General features: G+C 45.3%; 1 protein-coding gene across 3 annotated transcripts in view; it reads right to left on the bottom strand.

Annotated features, from left to right (window-relative positions):
• Window positions 1-27,461, bottom strand: part of LOC124183578 (sodium/calcium exchanger 1) — a 1,216,563-nt gene that overhangs the window by 168,148 nt on the left and 1,020,954 nt on the right. For 2 of the 3 annotated variants that reach the window (XM_046572225.1, XM_046572226.1), the window contains one exon: window positions 26,493-26,664. The exons of the other annotated variant lie outside the window; for it this stretch is intronic. In XM_046572225.1, coding sequence (XP_046428181.1) covers window positions 26,493-26,664 — 172 coding nt within the window. The remainder of the gene's footprint in view (window positions 1-26,492; window positions 26,665-27,461) is intronic. 3 annotated transcript variants of the gene reach the window in all.

Genomic DNA, 27,461 nt, shown 5'->3' with positions numbered 1-27,461 from the left:
AACTTTTTTTCATTTTCTGAAATTTTTCTTCGTTTTCTGGAAACTTTTTTTCATTTTCTGAAAACTTTTTTTCGTTTTCTGGAAACTTTTTTCCATTTTCTGAAAATTTTTCTCGTGGTAAACGAATAAATATGAATAATTGTTCAATATATTAATAATAAATAAATAAATAATTGATGAATACATGAGTTTACACGGTATTCGAATTTTAAAACTTCGATCTGCTCAATATCGTATTGCCGGCGAAACGTCTCTGCCTCATGAACTATCGCCATGGATGTCAAACGCATATATTTACAACGGTCCTATGCCCTCAGTTCCAGCCTGCGGCTAGTTTATTGCGGGGTTGCAGCACACCCTCCAAGTTCTGGTGCCTGTTTGCCCAGGTATCGGTTGCATATTACCGTCTTGTCAACTCATGATCAATTTTTCAGTACATTGGAGCTAACCTCGCATTTTTTTACTATGTATTAAGCACTGTGGGGTTGATCAACTCTTGGTAAGCCCCTCAGACGGTTCTTATGATCATTAAACGTGATGTTATTTATCGTTGCAGTTTTCGCATCCTTGACACGCTTACCCACTTTAACACCGTTGTCACATTTTTGTTTCATCCTCATCCGTGGTGGGGGGAAAGATGCGGCTGCTGCTATGAAATCTGTGCTAACCCAGAGCCGTATACCTGCACATCTATACGTTGATCGATGCAAAGAATTTCACAACAGCAAATTGAAAGCCCTCATGATGCAGCACAATATCAACATGTATTTGACACTCAGCAACATAAAGGCGTCGATATGCGAACGTTTTTAGTCGAACATTGAAAAAATAGAATGTGGATGTGGTTTACTCTCCTAGGATTTCACAAGTGGATTAATATTTTGGATGATTTAATGAAGTCCTATAACAACACCAAACATCGCACGATTCGGATGAAACCGGTGGATGTTAGCACGGATAATGAAAAACAGCTGTATCGTAGCGTGTACAAGCCTCGGCAAATCAAACGAAGTGATCGAGCGCGGAAATCCAGTGTAGGCGATCAAGTTCGAATCAGCAAGTACAAGAATGTATTCGAAAAAGGCTATACACCCAATTGGACGACAGAAATATTCACCGTGAGTGAGGTGAAAAATACCAATCCACCCACCTACAAACTTACCGATTATCAAGATCATCCCATCGAGGGGGGCTTCTACGAGGAAGAGCTCACCAAAGTGAAATATCCCGACGGCTACCTTGTGGAGAAAGTGTTACGCAAACGGGGGAATCTGTTCTATGTGAAGTGGTTGGGTTTTGATAATTCGCACAATAGTTGGATGAATAAAACAGACATGTAACATAATTTGTATGTATTTTCCGAATTACAATAAAAGATTTTGAATATACAAATATTTCCACATTTTATCTCCTTTGTGCGCACATGTGCCATACTCTGTACTACGAAAATAATAATAATAATAATAATAATAATAATAATGATAATAATAATAGTGATAATAATAATGATAATATGCAATTTTGCCATACGATTATTACACATTTTATTTTTTGGAAAACTTTTTTTCATTTTCTGAAAACTTTTTTTCGTTTTCTGAAAAGTTTTTTTCATTTTCTGAAAAGTTTTTTTCGTTTCCTGAAAAGTTTTTTTCGTTTCCTGAAAATTTTTTTTCATTTTCTGAAAACTTTTCTCGTGGTAAACGAATAAATATGAATAATTGCTTGATATATCAATAATAAATAAATAAACAATTGTCGAGTATATGAATTCGCATTTTGAAACTTCAAATCCATTAAATTATCGTATCGTATTAATATATCGTAGATCGTTCGAGGCGTCAAACATCAAATATTTACATCAATTCTATGTCTACAGTTTATCCTATAGCTATTGGGGGGCTGGGACAAACCCCCAAGGTATGGTGTCAGTCTGTCCAGGTATCAATTGCCGCTTGTCATCCTGCCAACTCAGTGCCAATTTTTTTTGTACGATCGTGCTTACTTCGTGTTTTTTGCTGCGTATTAAACACTGTGGAAGAGTCAACTCTCGGTAAGCCGTCAGACAGCGCTTATAATCATCAAACGTGATGCTATTTATCAATGAATTTCTTACACCCTTGGCACGCTTACTCACTTTTACGCCACTGTCATATTTTTCCCCATCCTCACCCATCGTAGTAAATGTGTACAGCTTTGCTCGCAGTCCCACAAACTCTGTCATAATTTTACCATTATTTTCATCCTTCATTAGCCCTAGTTGTTTTTTGTTTTTAAGGGGAATACCATACACATTGTCGGGCGGATAGTCAGAGGTGTCAAACATTGTATCTACATCACGTTTGATGATATCGTAGATATTAGGCACATTGAATTGATAAATAAGGCTGTCTGTGTCGGTATACATCAATTTAGCCTGTTTATTCGAAAAGTTGGTTTTAATATAATTATAGTGGAATTCGTAGAGAAAGATTTTTGACAGATCTAGAATTGATGCGCCGACGTAAATAGGTTTGGCGAAGTGAACTTTGACACGATTCATTTCAATGATAACCATATCAGTGTCAAATACGGTGCAGCTGTGAAAGTTTGCTCGGGCAATAAGCGTTCTCGCGCCACCTTTTCCCTCCCATTTTGTAACCAATTTAACATCTTTATGATTTCGCACATTCTCCATAGTCTTGCCGAACACAGCGTTATTCATGAGTTTGTAAAAGTTTTTCTCAAATTCATTCCTAGATTGCTTACGCATGTCTGTATTGAGCGTGATGTAAGGCTCGAGCCATGGAGATTGCGCAAACTTCAAAATTCTATGCACTTTCGTTAATTTCAATCCTAAACTCAAACACTGTTTCAAATTTCTATAGTGCAATATATACTTTGTTTTGGGGTGAAGGGTGGTCGCGAGTTTGGCATTTTTACTACCTGGAGGAGTAAAATGTTCGGGACAAAGAGGTAAGTCTTTGTGATCCCCGTGGAGTTCTACAGGGTAGTCCAAATCTACCTCCAGAAAGTAGCCGATCGGTGAATCGTCCGGATGGTTCGTTATATCGATGTGCTGATACTCCCACTCGAACGAACCGATTGGTAAATGCACGCTCATAGCTGCGCCGTACAGGTTAATCACGTCAAAATACATGAGATACGATTCCGCTTTGTTTGGATCAAAATCTATTCCCATGAATCTATTATTGGCCCGAGCGTGTCGATTAGAACATTGCGCTACGCCGCCTCGAATGGCTCTTTCAATAAATAATACCATTTCAGGGTTGTCTAAAAGTTGCAAATTTACATTAGTGTGCTTGAGCATCGCGTCAAAAGCAAGCCCCGGTGCAGTGTAGTAGTGCAACGGATCTAAATTGTATGTTTTGAAGCAGCTAGCGCGGAAATTTTCGAAAATATCGGCAAGCAAAAGAACATCGGTCTTTAAATATAAATCTGAGTAGCCCCCCAATGACTCTAAATGGAATTCCCTCCAAACAGTTTTCGCGTGCTCGTAATCGGTGTCTGAAATATTTGCATCGCAGAGGTGCGAGTAGAAATGCTTCTTTGCAGGTAATCGCGGTTCATCGAGTTTCCCCCAACAATCGACGTATTCATAGGGAAAAACGCCTTTGCGGGTCATCAAACTGAACTGAGTCGGGTTATTATAAAATTTACGTGTTATGCGTTTATCAGTATCGGTCAAATATTTGGAAAGTTTATCGATACTGCTAGCCATAAATCGAAACGAATCGATGAATCTCAAGTGCATCATTGTTCCATCGACGCGTTTCGTGAAGGATATGTATTTTTCCTTATTTATGGGTAGCAGTGTAATTTTACCGGGAAAAGTTGACGCGAGAGATTTTATTAAAAAGTGAGAATCGTAACCGGACAAATTGTGGAAAACTATTGGAATTGTGTGCGACTCTCTGAAATTCAAATTACACCGATTATGAGCAGGACCACGATATTTACCCGTGAAGTGACAGTGATCGTAACACTTTTTCTCCTCAGGGGTAAACGGTTTTTCACAAATATAACAATTCTTTGCGTGCATGTGACGATCGCGTTGCACTTGGGTAAGAGACTCCATCGGAATTATGTTTTTGATGCGTGACTCTACTTGAATTGATAAATCTTTAAGCTGTTTCATAAACCAATCTATGCAATCGACACCGCGTTTACCGTGAAACTCCGATAAAGTCTCATCGTACGCGCAATGTACATAGTACGCTACACTGTGCGGGATATGCTTTTGAATTTCACAAGTCTTACGAGTTTCAAATTCATCCACAGGTTCAGGGATTAATATACATTCGAGATCGGCGTATACGACAAATGGAACGGTGCCTTTGTTTTGAAAATTGGAAAATACTAAATCTTTACACTTGGGAAACTCCATGCGTACTTTATTTAGCGTAATACAATCTTGTCGATGATTGTCGTAGGCATGTTTCACGCTAAAGTGGCACAAACAATTGTCACATAAAAACAGCTGGCCATTATGATCAGACAATTGTTTGCTCACCAATCGGGAAAGATCTTTAATCCAAGCAAAGTGGAATCTCGGTGCAAACTCACCAGTCATATCGTCTTCCGGATTACTCTCAACCATTAGAAGATGGATCGTGTCAATGTTTACGCTATGCAAATTTTTACTCAAATAAATTGGCACGATGACGCTTTTATTTGATTTTGCATGATGCGAAAAAGTTTGAGATTCTATTCCATATACATTGATGCGCAAATTATTCAATCTCTCAAGCTTTTTCACATCATGTAGAGTAGCAGGGAAATTGATACCTGTACAGTCCAACTCGGAAATATATCGACGATAGTTGTGAGTCCTATCGGTGTGGGTGTTGACCGGGTGGAGGGCTGCTGTGACGGACCAGAGAAGGCATCTTTCGTCCTCGTTCCTCACGTTAATCACAGCCTTTTTATGTCGAATGTCTTGGGGCAGGTCGACGAATGTTGAAGCTCCCGCGGCGAGAGGCTGGTAGCGATTGATATTTACAGCGATGTTAAGGATCTCAATCATACTCCAGCCGGAATCGCGTTGCTCGAAATCTTCCACCTTTGACTGCAGATCACCCCGTGCACGTATAAACCAACCATTTATATCGCTTGATGGGAGGAGAATCGCCACGTTGGAGGTGTTGAAACTCTTAACTTCAGTGGAGATCTCTTCGTGCTTGGCATTTTCGAATTTGCACGATAATATGATGTTAACCTTCACATTTCCCTCCTCGCGCAGTATCAGCTCCAACTTCTCGGTGACGACGCGCTGCACATCGTCCAGAAAGGCGTCCAAATTTTTATGACGGAGATTTGTGACAACCCCCGTTCTGATTCGGCTGGCAAAAGCGCTATCCACGTCGTCCCATTGTACACCCGCAGGAGTACCGATATTTCCACCCGTCACCACTGTGCGCTGCTGCAACTGCTTGATCTTCGTCACCCAAGATTGCAGGAGTGCAATCGTATGTTGGATCCGTATTTTCGCACCAACGGTTGTTCCTCGTTGCATGGAAATATCGCGCAGAACTTGGATATTCGCAATTCCAATATCAGCCCAATGATTGATGACGGCGTCATTCTCTTCTCCGGGTGGTTGCTCTCTCAGCAAATTGTACGTCCTCTCCATCTGCTCCGCAAGTCCCATATACGCTTCGACTGCCATGACTTTGACGTTGATATAAGCTGAACTTTGTATAACTTTTTTGACTTGCACGTATCGTGTACGACTGACGAGTCTGCATCGGATGCGTTGAGCTTATATTTATATAGGCCGATAGATCGCAAGAATTTGGGAACTGTGCGCACTGCGTTCTGCGCATATCGGAGGGTAAAATGACGTCAGAGATGCGGTGCGCACTGCGTTCTGCGCATCTCGGAGGGAAAAATGACGTCAGAGGCAACTGGGCCCACCCTTTACCCATCCCGCCATCCCTAAATTTTTGGGTTTTATCGCCCTCCCGACTCTGCAGAGAAGATGAAATTCATGTAAAAAATGACGCGAAAGACGGCTGGGGTCCGCAGTCCCCGCCCCCACCATCCCTAAATTTTTGCGGTTTATCTGCCAGTTTGAAGTCACCCAGTTCCGCAGCTGCATCTTGCCTTAAAGCGTGTTGGAACAGGTTTTCACCCCCTCCCCCTCCCCCTCTCCACGAACCCACTGCCGCCTAATGTAGTTTTTGAGTTTTATGAGTCTTTAAGCAGCGTGGGCCATGTGGTGTGAAAAATCGGTCAACGAAAAGCAGGTAGCGAACAGTGTTTGGTGTAAGAAAAATCTTATCTTGCCCGCTCTTCACCGGATGGTATGTGTACACACAGTTTTGGGTTTTACGACTCTTTATAGCGAACAAGTCCGAGCCTGCACATCCCCCGCCATTCTCTATGATATGTATGTTCGGTTTCAAATGAGCTACTATAAGAAAGAAGCTGGGCCTTTGCTATCGAGGCGTGAATTTACAAACCAAGCTCCCCTTATCGTCATCGATTGCTCCAAGCAGAACGAAACATTGAAAACTGGGGACCTGTGGACATTCGATTGGAATTTGACTCTAGCACTACGTTCCCACCACACACTTCTGCCCACTGCATGATCTTGCATGATCGCATTGTTGAATATAATCCGATCAGTGGTACTGTTAAAAAATTGGTTTAAGTCTATTTTGGAATAACAATATGTTTAATCAATATGGATATTGAAAATAATATGTATAATTTTACTCGTTAAAATTTAGAATAAGATAATTGAGAATACAATAAGAAAACTAAATGTAATTGGTGTTAAATAAAAAAATTGTTAAAAGCATTCAAAACGCCATTTTAAACCTTCCTTCAGGGGTCATTTCCTGGAATTTTTTCAATAGATCTAGCGGGTTCTTGCCTTATCTGATTTATGTGCGGCTTTCCGGCGCCAAACAAGTCTCGACAGGAATTATTTTGTGTGTGTGTGTGTGTGTGCGTGTGTGTGTGTCAAATCCTATCGGAATAGCCGCCAAAAATGACCGGGGGGGGGGGGGGGGGGTTGCACCGCGGTTCAGGGGGGGGGGGCTAGGGGGGAGCTAGGGGGAGCTATGGGGGAACTAGGGGGGAGCGCCGCCATCTTTGAGTTAGAACTCTCATATATACACGGGGGGGGGGGGGGGGGGGAGCTAGGGGGGGGAGCTAGGGGGAAACTAGGGGGGGTTTTGGTCCAGAACTCTCATATATATACTACTCTTGCAATCTGATACCTCAACTGCACCTTCCCCAGGAGTATTGTAATGCGTGACACAGGGTATCGTTTCATTTTTCACTGGCGCATACCCCCGAGGGTGTTCAAACGTAAGTGGATAATGAATTTCGGCCAGCCCGACTTCCCAGTCTCCCGTTAGTTGAATCTGACGCGGTAACTGGGTAATGTAACAGCACGTCCGATTCTCCGGAAAAAACTGCATCGAGCTGTTGCTCGGTAAAGTTAGGTAAAACTGATCCCGGGACATTTTCTTTGATGCACGAGTCGAACGGTGAACACTCAACGACTGCGAGACATGCTGCAATAACACGCTATTTCATCATCCCCGTGGTTCCCCCTCCACACGCTGAAGTTCAGGGTCGTAGAACAAGCCGTCGATTACTTCGCCGTTGAGATCTTCCAAGACGTACACTATCGGTGAAGGTGCAAGCACTCGTCGGATCTTGAATAATTCTTCGCTCCAGTTTGCCGCGTAGCCTTTTTCAAATGTTCCCTTGGTTTTACTAATTCGTACAAAATCATTCTTATGGAATCTCAGTTTGCCATTTGGACGCGGAGGATAACGCTTTTCCATGTGGGCACGTGCTGTAGCAGCATTGCGAAGCGTCACTTCCGACGGCGCCATGCCGATGCTTGAGTGAACTGTATTGTTGTAGGCTTGCACGATTTGTGGCTAAACATCGACGTAGCGTTGCGTCTTTTTATACGTGAAGTAACGCCACAGGCGTTCTTTGAGTGTACGATTGAATCGCTCCACGATAGCTGCTTTCACATCGGGATTACGAGTAACACGATATCGTATTTCGCTGTCGCGAAGTATCTTCTGAAAAGCACTCCCGACAAATGCTTTATCTTTGTCCGTTTGCAGTAGGTCGGGTCTGCGCGGCGTAGTGTGTAACACTTGCTCGAAATCTTCAGCAACGGTTGCGGCTGTCTTTCGTTTCAGCGGGACCACCCATGCGTACTTGCTCAATACATCGATGACCACCAGGAGATAGCGAAAAGCGTTGTTGCGGCTCTTCATGGAACTCAGGTCAGCCAGGTCAGCTTCCCATACGTCGTCTATGTTGGAAACGTTGTACCTTGCTCTCGGAAATTTCCTGTGCACGGGCTTGTGTCAGGTGTAGGCATCCTGAGCTGCCAGCCATTTTCTCACCGAATCGCGAGAGTTGTTTTCGCGTGCAACATCTTCCAGAATTCGTGCTCCCGCGTGAACGGCAGTATGCGAGGGATTGTAATACGTTTCTTCAAGAAGAGTCGTCATTTTTCTTCAGCCGAAGTGTTTTCCAACCGGATTTTGCTCCGGTGGCGCGTTTGCGTAGAGCGTATCCTGCGCCGTGAGAACGGCTAGTTACGGGTGTAACGTTTGCGGAACTTCGTCGCTTCGTCGGGGAACTACTGGTGTGTGTCGATAGTTGTTGCGATGTTACCGTCGGTAGACCCGGAGTGTCGAATGAGCGTATGTCTTTCCACAGCGTATCGTTCCCCACGTATTCTCGGGGTACGTTGATCGTCTGAAGAAACCGTGCAAACTGACCAGCCCCTGTAGGAGTAAAAGTCTTCCTAGATCGCATGGCATGATTGACCAGGTCGACGATGTTTGCGCCGGGAACTGTAGCGCCGTCTAACGAGACGGTTCCTACGGCATCCCGGTAAGATCGTTCCGGTACGCTGCCGAGTTCGCGCATCAGCATTTCGGCCTTTGCACGATACTTCTTTGGTACCGCTGACGCGACTTTCTTTGCGCGCGCTTGAACGTTGCCAGGACTCGCAGCTACGGTGGGAGATATCATTGATTCTTCGGCTGTGTTTCCGTCTTCTTCTTCCTCCTCCTCCTCTTCCTCCATCTTTTTTTCCTCGAGAACGTCTAATTTCATGGGTTTGCGTGCGTCGTTTGCAAAAAACAAATATCGTTGAAGTACCTGCCGATAGAGTTTCCATTTTTCTGCGTCGTCTTTCGACGGTTTGTTCAAGATGTCCTTTATCTCGTTGTCGAGTCTTGAAACGGGATCGGTGTGTGTGGTAGTTGTATTTCCAGGTGAAAGCGTAGTGGCTATACCCTCGCTGACGTGTTGTTGAAATCTCTCCATACTCTCCATAGGAATTAAAACCATCTTCTTTGTACGTTCCATTTTGCTCCTTGGAAAAGAGGCTGGAAGCTAAAGTCCCGAGTAATGGAGCGAGCAAGAGGGTGAGAAATCCATTCCCACGTTGAACAAGAAAACGTTTTTTGGACTTCCAGGTACCCCGGTTGCTGGCCAACTGCCGTAATGTCTGTTTATGACGTGCCAGACGATTTTTCTGAATTCTGGACAGTGCTACGTTACCCTCCAAGGTGTTTAATGCACACTCACAAATAGTCTTCACCAGCGAATTGTCGGCCGTGCGTAGCAATGCCGATCTCTGCAACGGGTTCAATTTCTGCAGAGCGTGCAGCGCTACTGCGTTTGCTTTGGTGAAATCGGCACGAGCTCTGCGACCAGACACGGTACGGCGTATTCGAGGCATCACAGCTGAACGACTGGAACCCGGTGCGCATTGGTGACCTTTATATCCTTTCGCGGAACGTAGACATAGTGATTATCGTCCGAAGGGAAGATGTTTGATCGGAAACGGCAATTCTCCGGAGTGGATTGCTTCAGGTCGAAAAGCAGATATCCGTGTGGCGCTGCGGTAGCGTCGTGATAGGCCTCTTGAAGAAACCTCGGATCTTCGGGATACACCTGACTGGCAAGGTGTTGAATTTGGACACGATCCCGTGGATTTTTGAAGAAGACTATGTAGTTTGCGTTGAGGGAAATATTTCGTTGACCGTTGCCCTTGTGAAAGAGATTTTGTGTTATGTAGAAAACGCTGAGGTTCTTATGATGACAGACCTTGGTAAAAAGATCAACGACGACATTGTTTGAAGCCTCTCGCATCAGATCGTCGATTACCAAGAGTTTCGGTTTTTTGTCACCCTCGTAATCAGCGTGTTGCGGTAACCCCTCGCGGTACTCTATACTCTTGTCCCCGTCGTACAACGGCTGCCATTCGTCAAAGTACCATATCACACGACTAAATCTTGTGTCGCACATTGACATTCCACGACGCAGAAAGTTCTTGACGAAATTTGATTTACCGCATCCTGATGGCCCGGCTACAATGGCCGAAAACGGATGTTTCCAACGTGTGTCCGTCATCGAACAAGAAGAAGAAGAAGAAGAAGAAGAATCCAGGGATAATGCGGGATCTATAAAAAATTGAAACAATTGAAAACACGTTCTTTTACTACGCTAGCTTGCTCGCGGCGGCGGCGGCACTCCTTTCGTGCGCTGACCATGAGCTTATTCAAGCGCACGCGGAAGCGTAACCGCGCAGGTACGAGCTCATCAGCGCGGTCGCGGTCGAGCTGATTGTGAGTGAGGCGCGTACGCCATGAGCTTATTCTTACGCGTGCGCGCAGTGATATCAGCTTGAAAACAGCGCGCCCCGCCGCGGTTTACGAGATGAATTTTTACGAGCAATGCGAGATTTTTTCACAATTTTTCATGCGTAGGGTTTAAGCGTGGTACTAACCTTTATACAGTTTGGCGGGACACATACAAGAGAGTATCTGATGGGTTGGCCTGGCGTCTCGCCGGTTGGAATAACAGGCGGTTGGGGTAAGAATCCCTTCGGTGTCCTCTGTCTGTCCGTCTATTTGTTTGTCTGTCAATCTATCTGTCGCTCAAACGCGCGCGTGGCTTGCCGTCTGGGTGTCTGTACAACCGCAGGGTGACAAGACGGAAGCTGTGGTGTGCAACTGCTCGGAGTCTGGGATCTTCGTCATCATCCAGTGCGATAACCGTAGGGCAGCGTATCGAAACTCGTGACGCAACAACGCCTTTTCACGTACACCGGTTTACACGTTTTGTGCTCGGAGCGCGTCACGACTGCGTGCAGTTTCGTTCGGCGAATGGCGCGATACTCCAAGGGAATGGGTGCAGCGGCTTCTACCACCATCCGCTTGATGGCCTCGAAGTTGATTTTCGAGCTCGTTGCGTGATTCCGTGATATGCCTTTCACCTTGCAAATTTCCACCTCTTCACCATTCGGACGTTTAATGATGAAAGCATAGAATTTTGGCCCTCCCGAGACGAAAGCGCGTATGAAACTCCCACGGCCGTAAGACGCCAACTCGCCCGTCAGGTCGCCAAGAAAGTTACCCGTGGGAGGTTCATACTCGTTTGGCCTTCGGAGGTTTCGGGTATAAATTACTGAATCGGTGTCGTAATAGAGCACGCGCCGATCGAGCTTCTCAAGGAACGAGAAGAGCTTCAGCCGAGCCTGGGCAGTGGTGTACGAGGCAATCACGACGTTTGCCAGCGCTGACGGTTCAACGCTGTGTTGCGCGTGCGACCAACGCACGTACAACACTTCGTCGTTCACGGGCAGCAAACCGGACACCTCGACTTCAGGGTTGGTCAAAAGCTCGAGCAGCAGCTGACGCGTCTTTATAACCTCTGTTTTTACCAGATTCTCGCGTTGCCCGAACTTGCCCCAAAACGAATTTAAGCATAATTTGGAAACTGATCGCATGCCGGAATTTTTGGCAATACGGTCGCGATCTAGCCGTATACCCTCGACCCGCTCATACTCATCAAGGTAGCGCATTCGAGCCGACTCGTCCTCGCATTCAGCAGGCCAGCCGCTTGCCTCTTGCTTAATCTTGAGGAAGGTGTCGATATAGCCGGCGAAGTGCCCACCTTGACGAGTAGTCGGGTCAAACGATGTCACCGTATACGACCAGATCTCGCTTATGCTCCTGATCTTGTATCCCATTTCCACGGCTTTTTTTAATTCGATCGACACCCACGTGCCCTTGAATTCTCGCGCAGCCTCGTCATCATGTCTAGACTCGTCCTGGTTCAAACTCTGACAACATGAGCGGCACAAGGCAAACATGAGTTTGTCATGCATGCGCACCGGCAAAACAGGGTGATAAAGATTGCAAGGCGGTAAAACTCGGCACTTGATGAGCCCCTCAACTCGCGTGATGTCGCAACCGCTCGACCCTGTCAAGAGCTTACACTCCTCTCCAACGTAGACCGTCGGGTGGCCAACAGGGAACCTTCCATTCTTACAGATGAACGGATACAACGAGCAAACATCGACGTATCGTCTTGCCTCGTACGCGTTGCCCGTTGCATCTGTTTTCACCTCGTAGTATCGGGAAGAGTTCCCCGTTCGACCGCCGTAGAACGCATCACGCGGATTGAGTGCTTCACTCGTGGCAGTGCCAGCGATCAGCGGGTGTGTTGCCACGTACTCCTTCATCTCCTCGTTCTCCCTCAAGCTCCGATCAAACTCGCATTCCCACTGTTCCGTCACGCGGTAACCCAATTCGCGCATACGGCTGATCTTTGAACGAGTTTCCTCGTAACGCCTATCCAACGTCTCGCCGTTGACGCTACGCCTATCGTGGTTGATTCGTAAACATTTACGACAGCCGTGCCAGAAACAACCGTGAAACTCGTGGACATGTCGCGTACCGTCGCCCGCGACATGGTATCCGTCCATCTTGGGACCCTTCTCCGGAATCCGAAACTGACGTCCGTTTCCGGCATGCCTGATGTCAATACTCAGCTCGCGCTCTTTCACGACCAACCACTCCAGAGCCTTACGAGACTGGGCATCGGCAAGACGATAGCCGCCCGGTGGCAGGGTGTGACCCGTTTCGAGCATAATGATCTTACTGCCGCTTAGGATGACCTGCGGCGGGTTTCCATCCCGCTCAACCATATGCCGCAGTATGGATTGCGCGTCAAAACCTTTTGCATTGTGCGCAATGCATACGATGCGGGCAAAGTCCTGAACGGGCCGAGTAGCAAAGTCTACCAACTCCTTCACCGGTTCCCTCCTGAAAACGAACTCACGTACGAGCCCGCAAGCGGAACAGCCGTTCGATATATCGGGATCGTGGATACATTGCGTACACACTTGTTGCGCTACGCACAAGTTCGGCACATGTATGTTTGTCGTCGCGTCACCGTCTACCGTCTCGCATTGCTGCGTTTCGAAATCATAAAAAATAAAGATGTAACGTTTCGGTCTTGTCGCGTCTTTTAGCGGCGTCATGAAGCAGTAGTGATTGTACGGGTTGCAGCGGCACGTGACGCAAAAACGAGTTTCACAAATGTGTGCCCTCCGCGAAAGATTTACGAATCGCTTGCAATTCCGGCATATACGCAGCGTTGCACAAACGGAACGACGCGGACTGAAGGTGCCGATCCTGCGGTGGTACTCCAGACAACCGTTACCGCGAAACACGCGTCTGTAATCGGGACACTCGATTTCGCGAGACTGGCTGTTGTACGGTGGCGATGCGAGGCACTGCGGGCACTTTACGGAACATCGGTGTTCGTACCCGTTGTTGAATTTCCTATTGCAGGGTTGACAGAAAAAGGCCCCTGCTGCCGCCGCGGTTAAATTTACAATTGGGCAATAATGCTGTTCTTCGGGATAATACAGCAGATTCAATCGGTGCCTGACATCGCCTGTTCCGTTTGCTCTCACCACGGCAGTACCGTCGTAAAATGCCGCTTCGCCGGTACCTAGCCTCCTCAACTCGTACACTGAGATGAGGAATCCCTCGCGTGCCAGATAGTTCTGGAACTGTGCGATTTCATGCACTGTGCACCCCGTTGGCGGAATCTCGACACCGGCGTTAGCAACAAGATTACGCGCTTCTGCACGCTGGAAACTGGACCTAGCGAATCTCACCATCTCGTAATGCTCGTGCAGAGCGCCACTGCGGTTCGGGCCTCTCTCGGCGTGAGCCTTGGCTACAACGAGGGCACGAGGTAAACCCAACCCGTCACTGTTGACAATCTGCACGACGGATTTTTTAAGTACCCCCGCGTGCGTGATCGGCTTTGGCTTTCCGCGACCCTCCGGTACTCCAACACTGTGTACCGTCACGGTGAAGACGCTGTCGACGCCAAACTCTGATGCGCTCTGGGCTACGCTGAAAACTAACTTCCAGAGGTCAGTGTACCGCGAATCCCTCACCGGCCGGAACGATAACCACGCAGTACCATGATTAAAACTCTCCGCGCTAAACGTGAAACCTATGTAGTCGCTACTCCGACACGTTGCTACGGCATAAGCATGCAGGTCTCTGAACGCGTCCTCCAGCCACTCCACTAGATTAACACCCGATTCAGGGGCCGTAATCTACATTCGCAACTCACGCCCTGTGACCGCGAATTTACGAATGAATTTCGTTGATTCACCGATAACCGTGAAACGGTTACCCAGTGAATCAGCCCCGTCATCGGGTGCCTGACTTGACTCCTTCTCGCTCGCGGCTTCACTCTCCAGCCCCGATTCTCTCCCCATGTTTGCAGAGTATGCACCCTCTGTCTCGTCGTCGTCAGCATCGTCATCGAATTCAAACGCCACATCGGAAGCTGTCTGTGTTTCGTCAGAATCGCAATTCGGAGCCCTCCGGGCCCTACCCCCGACGATCTGTATGCCCGAGGTATTGGCGCCCTCGTTCACGCGAAACGGTCCGACAGTTTGCATAAGACCCCCTGTTGTACATATAAAACAAAAATAAGACTAAACCCCCATGGTAAAGCGTCGTCAATCCGCAAGTATAGTTGAATTTCGCGGTTTTACTAGAAACGCACACCCTAGAGTACCCGCGTGATTAGCTCCCCTAAAAAATATCCTCGTCCATCGCCGGCGGAGTATAACTCATCTGAGTGAATATTTCATTCTCGGGTGTCTGCGGCCACGAGAATATTATCGCCTCATCCATTGGGGATATGGAATAATTGTCTTCTTCTCCTTCTGCTACCGCCGGCTCATGAGCATCGACCGGATCTAATTACCCGCCCCCACCAGAGAAGAAATTGCTCGTGAGTTCATATCAAAATACCTAGTCTGCATTTTTTGTTTTCAAACTTTTCCTATATACCTTGAATTTCCAACACTCCTGACGGACCTGGACGTGACAACACTAAGGTCGACGTCTGTGATGAATCGATTTCTGCAACGGACACAATAACCTTCAGTACATCCGTGAAAGAAGAATTCTAGAACTCTTGGAACACCGCTCACGCACATCGTATTTACACACGGGTACTCCATGATATACGGCATATCGTACAGACAAATCATCCGGACTTACCGTCACGAGCTCCGACAGAAATCGGCTCCTCGGCGGTCATATCGTTCACCATCGTCTCATTCACCCCTGCCTCTCCCGCAATCGCCAACTTCTCGCAGGCAGCACAGCCCTCGAGAAGAGCTGCCTCGTTCTCACTGGTATCATCCATCATGAATTCTAACACAAGGAAATTTTGATATACCACTCGCGCACAACGTATTTATACGCGACAACTCCCTGCTACGTCACAGCGTACGGACAATCATCCGGACTTACCGTCACGAGCGGTAGAAACCGGGTCCTCGGTGGGCCTCCCTAGCGCTACTCCTTGCGACGCAATCGTCTCATCGGCAACGTCGACGACGATATCGCAATTGAAACAGAATCGTTGTTTTCGCCAACACTGCGATTTTCTAACTGAGAAGATCTCCGGGCCCACAACTATTTATAAGTTCGACAGGTTGCGTTTTGTTTAGGTCAAATGCTATTACAATACGTTACCACGCCGCTTCTTGAGCTAAGTATACGAAATTTTACTATGGTCCGCTAGCGTAAACCTTCCGCGGTGGTTCGCGGTGAGACACCCGCAGCCAGGGTGAAAATAAACCAAAGCTATCCGGACCCAACGCGGAGGCTGCCTGCTACATATGGCAAAACAAATCTATTGACAGCGATAATCATGGTTTTCTCATAATTAAACAAAGTTGTACAGCTGACGTCATTCAACTTGCATGCCCTAAAGCCTACTTTGATTAACGGGAGAACGGGTATTTGTCGAGACATATGAAATTTAGAGATAAAATAGAAAACGATCCGATGGATTCGCTCGCAATTCCTACCTCAAATCGTGGAGCTGATTCGGCGGTTGGTGACGGTTAGAAACAAGTGTATTTGAGAATAATGTTAATACTCTTCTCATGCGACGTCTATGTATACCGCCATCGATAAACTGCAACTGTTTGTACCACCCTCAGAATAGGAAACGAGTTATAAACCTAATGCATACTGGACCTATGGAGATTGTAGACTCATCTTGAGACATCAAAATGATACAGCCGGCGAGACCCCCCTTTTGTATTCCTTCGTCCACTGAGGCATAACAATCAACATACCGTAAGAGCGTACGTTGGAAAAACAGGGACCAGCCTACCGTCCGATGCAAGGCCCAAACATTGGAAGCATAACACGGTCCATGCTGTATACACCCACAGCTCTTCCCATCATCTTTCTTCTGTTACAATGATTACGTATACGTCCCTCGATAGACTGCAACTGTTTGCACCACCCTAGGGAACGGAAACGAGATATAAACCTAATGCAGACCTACGGAGCTTGTAGACTCATCTTGCGAATACGAAATGATACACCCGGTGAGGCCCCTTTGTATTTCCTCGTCGACCGCTAAGGCATAACAAACAACATATCCTATGGCTGTCCGTTGGAAAAGCGGGGACCAGGCTACCGTCCGGCGCAAGGCCCAAACATTACGGGTATAATACGGTCCATGCTGTACACACCCACAACTCTTCTCATCATCTTTTCTGTTACAATGATTACATATACATCCCTTGATAGACTGCAACTGTTTGCACCAGCCTCAGAAAAGGAAACGAGATATGAACCTAATGCAGACCTACGGAGATTGTAGACTCATCTTGCGACAACGAAATGATACACCCGGTGAGGCCCCTTTGTATTTCCTCGTTGACCACTAAGCCATAACAAACAACATACCCTAAGGCTGTACGTCCGAAAAGCGCGGGCCAGCCTACGAGCCGTCACAAGTCCCAAACATTACGTGTATAACATGAACCATGCTGTATACACCCGTAACCCTTCCCATTATTTTCTTCTCTTGCAATGTCTACGTATACATCCCTTGATAGACTGCAACTGTTTGCACCGACCATAGCTCCGAATTCGAGCTCTAAACCTAATGCAAGTTTGATACTGGCCTATCGAGATCGTTGGGTTTTCTGGCGACATATTTATATTTGTCTTACTCCCCATCGTGGAAACGAAATATAATAAACGGCGTAAGCTTGATATAGTCTGGTAAGGAACGCCTGAATCATACCAGGCATTAGAATTTCGTTAATTCTTTTCAGTCACGCTGCAAACGCCGTTTTGTAGAGTGGGGGGTTACACCCTCTATATTCAAGTGAGATACAAAAGAGCGTCAGTCTTGCGTCAACTACGGAAGAATCCTCACGTGAACTATGGCTACATCCAAATCTTCTGCACCAATGGGCAACGTGAATAAAATGTATAAAACATTTACGATGGCTTCGAAAAAGACTGAGCAAAATCTGCTATTGTCGACAACGTATAGTCTAAATAATTCTTTTACTAAGAAAATAGTCATCGGTCTTGGTCTACGGCTCGACGATCAGTTTTAACCGGTCATCAAACTCGTCAACAACTCCTCCGGAGGCGTGCGTCTGACACCAGCGGCCTGGTCGCGACTCGCAGATGAGTTGGACAATATCTCCGAATACCTTGACATAGAAGGATACACCGATGCCCAATGGTATTTTAATCGGATTGAGCTTGGTGGCTACAACGTCGAATTGTCAACAGCACACGGTGAGCGAGCCGTCAGATTTGAAATACCTACGGAATCCGAAGTCACCGAATCAGAAAATAAGGAATCAGACTGCCCAGACTCGGCCACCCAGGATGAGAACTTTCAGTCACCCGCCAAACGCCAGAAAGTGTATCAACCCACCATTGTAATGCAGAAATCCACATTCAACGGACTTGAAGCTATATTTGTGTGTGTCGACGAACGGCTACGAAGGCTTCAGCGTTAAGCCCATTCAGTAAACGAGTGCAAGAAATCATACGTCGCATACATAGCCGAGAAAGTGAATCTGACGCAGCTCAAGGAACCGAGTCTTCATCGCATCAGGCAAATAGCGGAGAAGGAATACGGCGCTGTCCGAGAACACATCGCGTCGTCAGCGAATCCTGCCTTTGCCGAGAATTACCTCAGTATTGTTCTACTTGAAATTACCCGGCTGTTTCCATCATACCTCGCTGCTGAAATCAAGCAGGCCATCGAAACTGAGGACAAAGCCTTAGCCAGCCTCTGAATGAACTATTTCGACACTACCATCATTAAGCATCGGGATAACCTCCTGTCCGCTATTTCGCAATGAAGACCAAGGGCACCGTACAACTCGAAATGAATCAAGAGGAAATATCAGACGTATGTGTTACCCTGAGAATTTTTTCATGTGAAGAGACTCGGATCAACACGGCTACACCCCGCCAAGCGAACGCAGATGCTGTAGATGAACCATTGTACGTGCCCGAAGAACAGCCTTATCCATGGGTGGTACTGTCTATACTCGTGATTGCTATAATTATTATAAGTATAGTGGTGATGTGGGGCGCTGTAACTATAACAAATAAAAACATCCTGCTCCAACAACAAGCAAACAAATAGTAATAACCATGTACGTATTTGCACCTGTGTTAACCAAATAAACCTGCGAGGATGAGATTTGATTTTTCTACGCAATCCACCATTGTGTTCTGTTTCCTCACCCACCCACCCTGATCCTCGTACATCTAAGTATGCCTATAGTCTTGCATTAAGAAAGAGAGAGAGTGACCAGATCTATATTTTCCAAGCGCACGTAAACCTTAGGATAAACACTGATGGCTGGGTAAGGTCAGTGACACGAGCACCCGACACAGAGAGAGCAGGGATGGAGAAAGAACGAGAGCCAGGGTGGAGGACCTGTAACCCCAAACGTCCAAGCCGCAGAGTTCGCTTCGTGAACGGAGGTAGCGGGGCCAGATGGGTAAGTGGCCCCAGAATCGGCCGCACGGCCAGGGGCACCAGGGTAAGGGGATCGTCCCATGGTCAGGGTGCACAGGCCCAGAGGCCATCCCGTAGAGTCCGGAATCTGATTCGCGGTCAACGGTACCCGGGGTAAGGGGTCGTCACACGATATTCACGACGTGGCGAGGGGGTCGCGGGCGAAGGGCTGACGAGCCGCGGAACTTCGAGGCGGAAAAACCGCTCCTTGGTAAGGGGTTGCCGGAGAGGGGTGGTCGTCCGGAGAAGCTTCTAGAATAAAATACCTCCTAGACGAGGGGCTGCGGGTGAAGGGGAAGGGGCCCAAAATTTGCTCCTTGGCGAGAGACGGCGGGGAAGGGGATGGCGTCCCAAAATTCGCTTCGTGGCGAGGGGAGGCGGGGGAAGGGGATGGCGTCCCAAAATTCGCTTCGCGGCGAGGGGCGGCCGGGGAAGGGGATGGCGTCCCAAAATTCGCTCCGCGGCCAGGGGCGGCGGGGGAAGGGGATGGCGTCCCAAAATTCGCTCCTAGGTGAGGGGCGGCGGGGGAAGGGGATGGCGTCCCAAAGTCATTCCTAAGCGAGGGGCGGCGGGGGAAGGGGATGGCGTCCCAAAATTCGCTCCTAGGCGAGGGGCGGCGGGGGAAGGGGATGGCGTCCCAAAGTCACTCCTAGGCGAGGGGCGGCGGGGGAAGGGGATGGCGTCCCAAAGTCACTCCTTGGCGAGGGGCGGCGGGGGAAGGGGAAGGCGCCCCAAAGTCACTCCTCGGCGAGGGGCTGGCACCGGAGAGGGGTGCGAGGGGGGTTTGTTGTGACGCCCCAAAGTGCCCCTATACTACTTACGTCTGATATTATTTCATGATTGTTTCCCTCAATCTTAACATTTTTCAACATACCTACTAGTTTATTCACAATTTTGTTGCGATTTTCTAAACCGATATCAGAACAAACCATTTCAACGTTTCCAAAATGCTTTTGTTTTAAACTCAACGGAATAATGGACATTGCGGCACCCGAATCAATTTCCATTTTAATATTATAATTGTTTATTTTCACATTCATTAATTGTGGCTCGACGTATTGCTTATTCGAAGCATATCCAGTCATATTACATATTCCAAAATTCTCCGTATTTGAACACAAACCGCTAATATCGCGCGACACACTATCGTCGTCACATTCTGTCTCAAATTCATCGCGAGTATTGACATAGCCTACGCGACTTTGTTTACTTTGTGTATACGAACGATTTTCTCTACATACCTTGTCTACGTGACCTCACTCACCGCATTTATTATATACTAAAGAGTCTCGAAACCAACATTTATTTCTTCTATGATTTAGCATACCGCAACTGAAGCATCTTTGATTGTTGTTTTGTCTCCGTTGTTCGGGTTGTCGATTCGGCCATCGTCGTCCTGACGATGGTCCACCTCGTCCACGTCCTCGCTGATAGTTCTGTTGCCCGTAGTCTTTATCTCCGTTTCGTTTTGGTGAGTTTTTTTTGTAGGTCTATCTTGTGTACTTCTTCTTGTACTCTTTCTGGTACTAATTTTAGAACACCTTTTTTTGCTTATTCAAAGGCTAATGCTTTTGTCAACGACATTTTTAATGTAGGTTTCTCTATCTTCAATAATTCAGCCTTTATGCCTTTGCTTCCTAATCCACAAACGAACTGATCTAATATTTGGTCGTCAGCTTGGCCATCAGGAAACCTGCAGTCGATGGCAAGTGTTTGAAGAACAGCAACATATTCACCTATTGATTCTTTTTCTGCCTGCACTCTTTGTTGAAATTCATTACGATTTACTAAATATGAGACAAGAGGTTTGATATATTCTTTCACGACTTTTACAATAGCGTCAAATTCTTATTCTTCTGGCTTGTTTGGTTTACAAACTTTGGCTATGATTTCGTAAGTCTCTGCACTAACTTTCCTGAACATGATTGCTCACTGTTTCTTTTTATCGATTACGTCATTAGCCAGGAAATATTATTCTAGTCTGTCTATAAAATTCTCCCAACAGTCTTTTTTTATATCAGAATCCAAATTACCTGATATCTTCATTTTTCTCTCTGTTCCGACTCTGCCATTTTCTGATTCTTCTTTGTTTAGTATATTTTCCCACGTTATGATTGTTTCTTCTTCCCCTTCATCGATCCTTGTCTTTACATAATCGCGTAACTCTCGACGAAGCTCGTTGACTATAGTTAGACTTTTTGTTTTAATGCCATTGGCTTGGCAAACTTCAATTGATATATCCTTACTTAAATTTTGGATCTAAGATGTGCCTATTGGCATTTGGTTTATTCCTCGTCGCCAGCTTTTCTATGCTCGGCATGTGAAAGGGTATCAAAGAATTAGAGAATATCAAGACGTGCGCCTTGTTACAAGGCGGAGGAGCAACTGTCTTTGTTCGACGCTGGTCATCTTGAGCTTACACATATATACTGTAACGCTAAATTCTGTTACCCTCAATTGAGGACTTACCGTTGACACTTTGGCGCAATTCTCCATTTATTCCAAATATTGAACTATAAAAAAATCAATTACGTTGGGCGCCAGACGCGTTAGCGTCGATTTTCACTCAATAATACGAATCAATAAAAATAACACGAAACCGTACAAAAAATAACTAGAGAACCCGTTGTATGGCTGGCTATGCTCAGGTACATACACGAACTGGTAGAGTAGCGGTATTCAAGGCAGCTAACAATAATTACAGAATTTAGGAAAATAATGAAATAAAGAGTAAACTTAAGTCAGCGAAAAATGAACAGGTCAATCAGTCATATATTGTCGAGTAGGTTACAGGGTTGAGACAGGTGTTACGCCCCGACGTACCGCCTTGGCGTAACTTTTTCAAAATTCCATTTCATTTCATTGCTTTAATTTCTTCAATGCACAGATATCATTTCATCAAAATCTCATATTCTAATAACGGCGAGTTCCACCCCTCCTGGCAAAAGTCACGTAGAGACCAACGATGATCCCTAGTATAAGGTTCAACTTTATTCTATTTATCTGGTACCAAGAACTGAGATGAGAGACTGCTGAGTTAGTATCAGTAGCGCTCAGCCTGGAAATATTCCTCTTTTTAAATTAAAATTATAATCAATAACTAGGATAAACCACTACCTTCAGAACCATCAAATTAAAATAGATTACTCATTGGAATGTATGAATGAATGTGTGAACATTGCATGCAGATATCTTTTGTTTATATTTTCAATGTGTCACCGACGAGATTGAGAATCGTCGGAACACCGTCGAAGAGCGAGAAGTAACGCTGACCATGTGGATTTGGGCACCAGGAGGTCGCCCTCGCACCTCATTGGCTAATTACCGTTGTAACTAATTACAACTGCAGCTCCTTGGACCCTCGGGCCCAAGAAGCCGCGTCTTTCGTCTCTCAAGTCGCGAAGTGCGTGGACGTAAACCCGGGTTAGCCCTCTCGAGCAAGAGTAGCGTTTGGAAAATCTTAATTGTGACCGGCCTAAAGTCTCGCGCTAATTCGTTAAATTCGAGCTTCAGTTAATCTGTTAATTGCAGAAGACTCGCTATCTTCTACATTTCCATCTTTTCTGTTCTTTACTAAATCTTGTCATTTCGCGAATAGACATTTTTATGCAGTTCCATTTTCCTTAATTAAATCAAATTCGGCCCTGATTCAAACCGAATCAGGTAATCTTAAGTAATAATAATAATAATTACACTATCATTTTCAATAAATAAATCGTTCCAATTAATTTCATCATACATTAAAATCAGAAAACAGACACTTTCAATTATAACTCTCGGTAACAAGATATCATTCTGAATTTACAAAGACTTAGTGACCAACGTTCTACATCACTCGATTCATCAACTATTCCAAATTTGAGGTGAGGCCCCTGGTCCAACATTCTACCGACGCAGACCGACACGATCCGACGGCTCTCAACCTCGTCGACCGATTCACCCAAAAGCTAAGTCAATCCGAGTGTAAATCTTCTAAATTAGACGAATTCTTGTTCACCTTGATAATCAAAACTACCTCAGTAAATTCACAAAAACCAAGCATAGAATTTGTGGCTAGCTTCACTACCCCCAATTAAATTCCACTTATTGTTTCCAAGAATTAATAAATAAGACTAAACGATTCAATATATATATTAAATATATATATATATTATATCAAACGATTAAAGATAATCTAAAAAGAGAGATACAATACAATACAATATTCACGACCAGCTAGTTATAACCATCGTTCAGAGTAGATGTTCCTGGTACCAAATAATATTATCTTCTAGAATAGTATAACACGCGATTTTTATTCAATTTGAAAACTTTATAAATTGTTATTTTTGGCTCATATATATTTTTATCACCATCGATTGTTACCAGATACTTCAATAACTAAATTGAACCAGAATATACTACATCTTTTACCAGTTAAATCTTTTTGAACATTTATTTTGAGCGACCCTCTTCCCATTTTCTTTATTATAAAATAGCCTCAACTATTTAAACAAACCTCACAGACCTGTACAGGTCTATAGCAACACGATCCTACAAATTACCGGCTTACCGGAAGGTAAGTCTTTCTCTTAGTTTTAATTATTATTCATTGTCGTTACGTGGGAGCTAGATTATTCAATTAATCATCAACTACCACCGCTCAGTTTCACCCTCACCCCCACGTAACACAGGCAAGTGAAATGGTATTGACAGTGGTAGTTAATAAAGTAAGCAATAATTATTCAGAAACATTTCTGTAGAATAGAATTAAACAGTAGCTTTAAAACGAGAGACGGTAGTCGACAGAGAAAAATGAACGTAGGTTGGGAGAAGCGATATAATGCAAGAATTTACTTGAAACAACACGTCACTGGGCGACGTGATCTTACCCAAGTTGAAAATGACGCTACGAAAATTATTATTCTGTTAATTAAAGACGAGAGTGAGAACTTTATTGCAATCAGTAGCAAACAAAGTACCGATAGGTCGGTAGATAATACGACGAATTTACCGTAGATTATAACCAGTACGAAAGATTGACATTCATTAACAATTTACACAATCGGTAGCGTAAACGATCGACCAGATAATTTTCGGTAGTGTTATTCATAAACGATACAATCAATAATTTACAATAATTACGGATCTGAAGAATCAAACCATGAATTCCTTAACATAACTTTCGAGAGAATACAAAATACAAAATTATGAGAGAGTGAGAATTTCGGAGAGTTCACAAAATAAAAAAATACACTAAATACACCGCAGTACAAAAGAATCAAGAATAATACGCAGAAATTAAATTTTATGAGATACAGCGAAGAGAATAACAAGCAAAAATAATATAGGGTTGCCAATAGCAATATATATAATAGCAATGTGCGGTAATATTTAGAGGCTGATTCTACGCTTGGTTATACTCCAAGGAACTCGATATACGATACAATAGGCACGAAATAAATAGAAAAAATGTAATGAGCAATAACAGAAATGAAATATAAGGCACACTACTATTACACAAAATTATGAAACGAAAGGTTAAGCCAATAGGGCTCAAAATATGATAGAGACTACAGAAGCAGACTAGTAGAAATTCATAGATAACCAGGAAATTCATAAATGTGAAAGTATTAATTATTTGGCAGTTACGAGGTCGCTCAGACACGAAAATTATTAATTACTGAAATCATGTAGTCGCACACGCACGGCGGCTTACTGCAACTCTAATCCGTGGACCATGATTTACACAAAACTGGCATCGCACAATGCAACCAAAGTCGATAAATAAAATAAGAATAGGAATAGAAATTATGAGCAACTTTGTAACGATACAATACAAAGGCAAAAGCCTTACCTTATTAGATGATCTCAGGCACACAACACTGAGTTTAATTTAAATAGAACTTGAAGAAAACCGAGAGAAAACTAGAAATACGGCAGGAAATTTACGGAAACAAGGATGAAGCTAAAGTTAGTGCAACGATAGAGGGTGGGGAGAAACGGTAGATGAGGTAACGATAGAACGAGAGGAAAAGGATCCGTAGCTTGAAACGGGAGAATAATCGAGAGAATACGGATAACTCTGAGTTGTCGCTCAGCGGGTCAAGTGTAGAATAGACGGAGGTCGGAGTTCGGTTCGCTGATCTCGCCGTTGTCATGAGGTGATTCTTCTTCCCTTTGATTGGTTGGTTGACTCCCACCGCAAATAGGCCATCCCCCTGTGGCGAATATCGGTTACGGCGTGGTCATGCGTTTTCGAAGATGACCGCTAGATGTGGCGAAATGTGCTGCTCGCAATTTCGTCATTGACACCAACTCGTACGATTTAATAGCTGCTTCAGTTTACTGACCAGGCTGCCTATCATCGGGGACTTCTTTGACAGAGGCATACACAGGGTGCCTTTCGGTCAGTTACCGAGTGGGGAGTGCCGTCTCATTGTTTACTTCCACCGGCTTTTGTACAGGCAGTAGCCGGCTGCCTATACCCGAGGTCATGCAGTCAGACAGTTGGCTAAATCGTGGACCATGAACCACAAAATTAGTCCTTGCCGACAGGAAGGCTGCGTCGATCCTAGGAACGATGGCTTTATCAATCTGGACGTAGTGGTTTGGGGTCGGTCCGGCACCAGGCCGGTAAGTCGGAACATGGTAGGCTACGGTCTGCCCTTCACGCCATACCTACGGCATCCGATAAAGCAGGCGGCTGGTTCCTCCTTGAGGAGCGGTGCCCTCGACTGTCGGGAGGATTTTTATCTCCCTGTTCACCGGCAGTCGAGGCGATACGGAAGGTTCGGGTGGATGCTACCCCAGTAGCAAAAGAAGTGCACCAAGGTAGCCAGTATAGTCTGATTAGACCGTCGATAGGCGAAGTCGTCGAGAGCTAGAAACGGTAGCTATCGGTCCCTCGGTGGTCGGGATCTTTGTCGTCCAAGTACCTTATTAGCGTGCGCCGAAGCGCGAAATACAGAATTTACAAAGAAAGAATTGGTTAAAAGTAGTTTTTGCTAATTCTGTATCGAGTTCGGTTGGAGTACCCCGCTGAGGACGCGTTTCCTGAAGATAAATAACTGGTGTGTGCCTTTGTGACGGGCGACTCTAAAACGCCACGTTACAATACATATACATAGGTGGCGCTTGGACTACGCATACCGCTTACACACATACACTATAGATACAAAGCAAGATAAACCAAATGAAAGAAAACTATTACAGTTAAACTTGGATTATAGCATTGAAAATACGATGAACAACTAAAATTGTATTACGGATGCTTGCGAAACATTCTGCTTATCAATCTGTGTTATTATTATGCTCACTTGCCGGGCTGAACTTCAAAACTTCTACCATGACAGGCGTGGTAGATTGCCGCGATGCTCCAAGCGATACCTATTCCTAAGAAGACATTCACTGCATTGCTTCCAGTCACGTTGCCTACGCTTGCATCGGCGTATTTATCCTGGCAGGCAGCCACTTTGCTGGCAAAGGTATCTGAAATGATTATACAGTTGATCAGTCGAGCAAGTATCACTTGCGAACTTCATGTGATACCATTAACGAATTATGTAACAGAACAGTTTCTTTGAAGAATTGAACATAAGCCTTTATCGAAACCGCCCGGTCCGAGCTACGCAGTAATCGCTACGATAACCCGTTGCGAGGCGAAAAGCGATTTTAAGATTGTCGCGTCCGCGCACCCTTGGATTCAGAGAGGACAGGGGGGCCTGCTAGCAGCTTTTGCCTTCTGCCGGAGGACAGGCAGTTAGTCAAAAATAACACGAAAACGACGTGCTCGTAAATCAGAGAGTCAAGTGCCTCGTCGGTTTAGAGTGGGATAGAGAGCAGCGTGTCAGCTAATTTGAACAATTTGGACAGTTAAATAATTAGTGACAACATCTGCGGAGATTACTACCCACACTATATAACGTGAATAAACACCTATACTCTTCATATATACCGTTCTGCATCACGAGTTTTGATTGTTCCCTCTTGCTCTTCAGCACATCCCTTAAAACTATCAGTAGTATAGAGACGAGAGTTCTTGAACAGAAAATGGCGGCTTACTGACGAAGGAGCCCCGATTCTTGCCTTACCGACAGTCGGTATGTTACCCGTTAGGGGTAAGCCTTGCCTTCAATAGTGTTACGGACGGAAGCGTTATCATAGATGACGCCACCTTTATTTTTGCTCGATTTTACCGACAAACAGTTTGATAATGAGATTTTTGCGTTGTCAGATGAGCAGACAGTTGGATTGTTTTACCGTCGGATGAGCAGACATTTCAAATT

This window comes from Neodiprion fabricii, chromosome 5, assembly GCF_021155785.1.
Source record: "Neodiprion fabricii isolate iyNeoFabr1 chromosome 5, iyNeoFabr1.1, whole genome shotgun sequence".
Classification (NCBI taxonomy): domain Eukaryota; kingdom Metazoa; phylum Arthropoda; class Insecta; order Hymenoptera; family Diprionidae; genus Neodiprion; species Neodiprion fabricii.
The sequence above is the reverse complement of the archived record's forward strand: the minus strand, read 5'-3'. Positions and strand labels throughout refer to the sequence as shown.